Genomic DNA, 5,572 nt, shown 5'->3' with positions numbered 1-5,572 from the left:
GGGCCCCCCCCCCCCCCCCCCCCCCCCCCCCCCCCCGGGGTAGGGGGACGGGACCGCAGAAGAACCCCACCACCACCACCCGGGCCCTGAGAGGGGCTTGCGGGTCTCCACTCCACCACTTGGGCGAAGGGGCCTTGAAAAGTTGCTTTCTCTCTCCCTCTCCCTGAGACTTGCCCAGGGTTACTGTGGGAAGGAGTTAGACCAGCTCAGGTCTGGCCTCCTGGACTGTAAATATTACTGGGCTGTCTGTCTCCTTGACTAGAACATCAGCTGCAGGAGGGCAAGAACCTCGTCTGGCCCGTTCAGTATCTCCTGGCACATAGCAGATCCGCAAGAAATAGTTGTGGAATGAATGAATGAATGAATGAATGAGTTAATGAATGACATCTCCCGTTACTGTTCACCCAGTGCGACTGTGATCCAGGCACTGTACGTTCTCTCATTTAATCCTGCCGTAACTAGGAGGTGGGTGTCACTGTAACGTCCGTTTCAGAGATGTGGAAACTGAATCCTGGGGAGATTACATCATTCCCCTAGCCACACAGCTCTTCGGGGACAAAGCCACTCTTAACCCCTACCCGCTCCTGCAGGCCTGGCTGCCCTTGGGAAGTCACTCCTCTTGAAACTCAGTTTGTCCATCCATGAAATGGGAGCAGTCCTCCCTGCTGCAAGGCTGAGGTGGGCTTCTAGGACACCCTCAGGAAGGCTGACCGAGATGGTGGGGAGCCCTGTCCCCACTCCCCACCCACCCTGGGGCCCCATTACCAGCCGACGAGAAGGGCAGCAATGCAGCTCCAGGTGACACAGCCTCCCCCGGGTGGGGGGCTCTTGGCTCCGGGGGGCTCTGGGGGCCGGCAGCAGCAAAAGCGGATGAGGTAGACAGCAATGAAAATGAGGCTCAGGCCCAAGCCCAGGCCTGCCAAGGCCACCACCAGCAACAGGGCCTGGGGAAGGGGGAGACATGAGGCCTCAGAGGAGCTCACTGCTCCCTCCCTGCGTGGCTGGAGGTCCTGGATCCGGGACTTCGGTGGAGGTGGAAGGCAGTCCTGGCTAGAATGGGGGGCCAAGCCCAGCCTGTGGGTTTCAGGTTTGTGGGGAAAGATGGGGTCCCCAGCCCCTCCCAGGCTGGCCGCTGGGGCTCGGCGGTTTGGGGCTGGGTTACTGGAGGGAGCTTCCTACTGAGAGGCCCAAATCTTGGGTTCCAGTTCTGCTCTGGGTGTGGCCCTCGGCTGGGGCCTTCCCTCTCTGAGACTGTCTCCTCCTCATCCTAACCAGGCAGTTGGAATAGAGCGTCTCCCAGGACCTTCTGAGACCTGCATCCGGAACTGGGTGGGATCAGGGGGTGGACAGGGGTGCCTGTTCCTGGAGATGGGTGTGAAGGCTTCCTCTTCCTCCTCCTTGCCGGTCCTCCCCTCTCACTGCTCACTCACTCCCCTGCTGCTGAGCTCTGCACACCCACCGCAGCGTGAGTCTGTCACCCAGGGACTCACAGGGTGGGGGGCGTGACAGCCTCCATGACAGGGTGTGTGTGCAAGACTCGGGGATGGAGACTTGGAGACAGGGAGGCACAGAGAGATAGAGAGAGAAGAGTGGAAAAGCAGAGATGCAGAGAAAGGAGACACAGAGACAGATGGTGGCAGAACCAAAGGCCGGGAGGACAGAGGCAGGGAGAGAACAGGTATGTGCAGTTGGAAAAGCCTCGCAGGACAACGGGGCTCTCCACGAGGCAGGGCTTTACAGGGGGTGCGCAGAATGGGGCAGGGGGTTACCTTGAGCCACCCAGCAGGTAAGGGGCAACATCAGGAACAGAATCACCCCTCCAGACTCACTAACGCTCTTTCCTGGAAACCACCATGTGTCTCTGCCTTTGCCTTGCAGTGTGGTGTGTGTGTGTGTGTGTGTGAATGACACAAGTGTGTGGTGTATTTGTGTTCCTGACTGTGAAACTGGGTGTTTTATCTTTGTATCTGCCATGAGATACTACACCTGAATGTGTGTGTGTGTGTGTGTGTGTGTGTGTGTGTGAGAGAGAAAGAGAGAGAGAGAATGAGTGTCTCTGTGGGAGCACCTAGGTCTGCAGGTGTGAAAGTGATCTGTTGGCATCTGTGTGTTTCTGGACATGATTCTTTGAGTCTGAGTGGTCTCTCGTGGTGTGTGTGTGTGTGTGTGTGTGTGAGAAAGTTGTGAGTGTGTTTGAATGTGAACATGTGTATGTCATATATGAGTGAATATATGTGTATATATGTGTGAATTTGTGTCTGAGTATGTGAGAGTAAGAATGTGAGTGTTGAGAGTGTGTATACAAGTGAGTGTGGTATGTGAGTGTGTATGAGTGTGTTTAGGTATGTGTGTGTCTGAGTGAAGGCAGGAATGAATGTGAGTGTATGAGTGTGTACACAAGTGAGCTTGGGGTGAGTGAATGTGTGAGTGAGTGAGAGCAGGAATTGTGTAATTGTGTGAGTGTGTGTATATATGTGTGAGTGTGGGGTGTGTGTGTGTGAGGAGGGGAATGTGTGTCCGTGTGTGTGCATGGATGTGACTGTGGGTGTGTATACACGTGAGTGTGTGTGTGTGTGTAACTATGTGGGAGTGGGAGTGTGTGAGGATGGGAATGTGTGTCCATGTGTGTGCATGGATGTGACTGTGGGTGTGTATACACGTGAGTGTGGGGTGTGTGTGTGTGTGAGTGTGTCTTCCAGCCTGGTGTCACCCTGTGCCTGACTTTTTCCAGCTGTGCCCAGAGTGGTCATCTTCCTGGGGGACAGTGTCCCCTCCTGGGCCGTGTGACTTCACGCCCGGCCCAGTGCTGTCACCCGGCCTGTTGGGGGGGGGGGCGGAGTGAGCCTCTCCCAGTGCCTCGGGCAGTGACTGGGGCCAGCAACGGGTGCATGGCTGTGTGGGGAGGTCTCCTCTGCCCTGAGCAGGCGTCAGCGGCCAGCACTGGAGGTCGTGACTGTGGACATGAGAGGCTGTGGGCGAGGGGATGGCCGTCCCTGTTTGGTGGGGAGAGGGCGGCGTGGAGTAGGCAGGGAGGAGCTGCTCCCGGCTGGCACAGCCATGACCCAAATAGCTCAGAATACAGCACACATCCCCCTCTCTGCTTTTCTGGGACCCCCCCCCCCCACACACACACCTCCTAAGCTCTCCAATCCCCAGCCCTTTATCCCAGGAGCTCCCTAGCACAGATCCCAGGGGCCTAGACCCTATAGGCAGGGCCCAGGACACATCCAAGGGCTCCACAGGATTCCCAGGCACCCCCCCCCCCCATGCACACACTCCCCCACCCTTCCGCGGCTCAGCCAAGCCTCGCTCCTCATTAATCTCAAAGTCAAGGACTTGAATTAAACTGGGTCAGGGGACAGTTCCTTCACCCCTGTTGGAGCTGACCCAGGCTGGGCCCCCTTCCCCAGGGACCCCCGCTTCTGTAAGGTTCCCACCCCAGCCCCACCCTCCGGACCCATTTCTGTCATCCTCTGGTCCCCAAATGGAATCTCATTCCCCCCACCCCGAGCACCCTGACCACCCCTTCTGTCCTGGGACTGGGGACTGGCTGGAAGCTTCCTCTTACAGCACCTCCACCTTGTTTACCCAGCCCTGGCCCTAAATCCCTCATGCCCCTTCCCCATTTCAGGACTCAATCCCGTCCTAAACCAGGGCACCCCAGCCTTCTTCCTCTCCACCATTATCAGTTCCTGTCTCACCTTAACTGGACGGCCCCGATCCTATCAGGGGAGGGGGCATCTTTTAGGACACGGAGAGTGGACCTATCGCCCTGGTGACCCTGGAGGCTAGCTTCCCGGGCAGTTCTCAGAGACCCTGGAATCCAAGGCTCCCCGGTCCCTTCCCTCCTCTGGGACTAGGGGGTCCAGGCCCCTGACCCTCCTTTATTTAAGGAACCAGAGCTCTGGTCTCCCAGCCTCTGTCCCAGGGGAACCTCCAAGTATGGGAGCCCGATGCTCCTCCTCTTTCAGATACCCCAAAGTCCGGGCCCGGCCCCCACCCCCGGAGAACACAGGAATCTGTCACCCAGCCCCCTTCTCCCTCACGACCCCAAGCTCTGCCTCCCCCCCCTCCGCCCCCGCCCCCAGGACCCCGCACCCGCTCCCACCTGCTGGTATTCTTGCTCTTGGGGCGCGAACCCGCTGGGTACCGGGCGGAGCTGGAAGTCGGCGCGGGGCAGCTGGTGGAGCAGATGCACCCAAGCCGAGGGTCGGTAGCCCGGGGGCGCCCCCATAGCCCCCGGGGAGGGCGCAGCGGGGCCGACGCCGGGGCTGCGGGAGCCTCGGCAGTGGAGCGGGGCGCGGGCGGAGCGGGGTCTGGCGGGGCTCAGGGGAGCGGAGCAGGGGGAGGGAGAGGGTGGGGGGCGGAGATTGGGGGAGGAGGAGGGAGGCGCGGGCCAGACGGGGACGGTGCTGCCCCTGGTGGCTGCCGGGGGGACTGCGGCGCCGTGAGCGGGCCCCAGCGCTCCGCCCCTCAGCGCCGGCTCCCACCTGCGGCCGGCGCAGGTCCCACGCTGGACAGCGACATCCCTGTCCAAATGAGGCCGCTCATATTGTGCTATCACCCCACAGCAGCAAAGGATCCCTTTATCTCTAGGAAGATCCTTTATGTCTGTGCAAAAGGCACTAAGTATTTGCACGGCATCTTACAAATAACGGTCAGTTGCATCAATAAAAAAAAAACCTCACTTCTGTGTGTAAGGGTACTCTCCTCTGTAAAGGCTGTCATTTGGGTAAAAGCCCCACCTTTTAAAATCTGCATAAGAACACAGCTTCTATACACAAACCTTCCTAGGTGTGCAGACCATTCCAGAATGTACGCCTGCATACCAGTGTTAAGGACCCCTCACATCGGCTTAAGGACCCTTCCTGCCCCAAGAAGAACCCCGCTCATCTATCTAGGGACCCCTACCATCTTTATAAGAATGCCTGCCATGTTTTTAAGAACCTCTCCAAACTCTTTAAGGATTACTTCAGTGTACATAAGGGTCCCCCTTCCCCTTGCCATTCACTTTACAGTTTACAGAGTATTTTTCCAGCCGCGGCCTATAATGAGTCTCACAGGAACCCAATGATGCCACCTGATACGTGGGGAAGTAGAGACCCTTGGAGGGGACCCAGATACTTTGACATCACCACCCAGGCAGTCACTGTGGGAGCTAAAACTAGGGTTCCCAGGAATCCGACCCAGGGATCCTTCCCACCCTTGTGGAGCTAGGCTAGACTTTGCCACCTGGGGTCCCCACACCCTGGCCTCCTCTGGAAGGACTGAGATGGGCAGGAGGAAAAAGGGGAGGTTAGTACTCCACCTTTCTCATCCCAATATTGTGCCCCAGATTGGTAAGAAAGGGCTGAGGATAGGTAGTTGCCCATCCCATTGCTAGGAGAAAAATAATGATAGTGGTGGTAATGGTCATGATGGGGATGGTCATGATGGTGATGACGATGATGATGATGATGATGATGATGATGATGGAGATGATGGTGATGGTGGTGATGATACTGATCATGGTGATCATGATTATGATGATGATGGTGATGGTGGTGATGGTGATGATGATGGTGGTGATGGT

General features: G+C 57.6%; 1 protein-coding gene across 2 annotated transcripts in view; it reads right to left on the bottom strand.

The window, feature by feature from the left end:
• Positions 1-4,234, bottom strand: part of LOC110573623 (protein tweety homolog 1) — a 15,373-nt gene extending 11,139 nt beyond the window's left edge. For both annotated transcript variants that reach the window (XM_021682251.1, XM_021682252.1), the window contains exons 1-2: positions 4,109-4,234; positions 766-944 (exon numbers count right to left, since the gene is read on the bottom strand). In XM_021682251.1, coding sequence (XP_021537926.1) covers positions 766-944; positions 4,109-4,234 — 305 coding nt within the window. The remainder of the gene's footprint in view (positions 1-765; positions 945-4,108) is intronic.
• Positions 4,235-5,572: the final 1,338 nt, after the last annotated feature.

The sequence above is a fragment of the Neomonachus schauinslandi genome, unplaced genomic scaffold, assembly GCF_002201575.2.
Source record: "Neomonachus schauinslandi unplaced genomic scaffold, ASM220157v2 HiC_scaffold_52, whole genome shotgun sequence".
NCBI lineage: Eukaryota > Metazoa > Chordata > Mammalia > Carnivora > Phocidae > Neomonachus > Neomonachus schauinslandi.
This window is presented reverse-complemented; position numbering and strand designations above follow the sequence as displayed.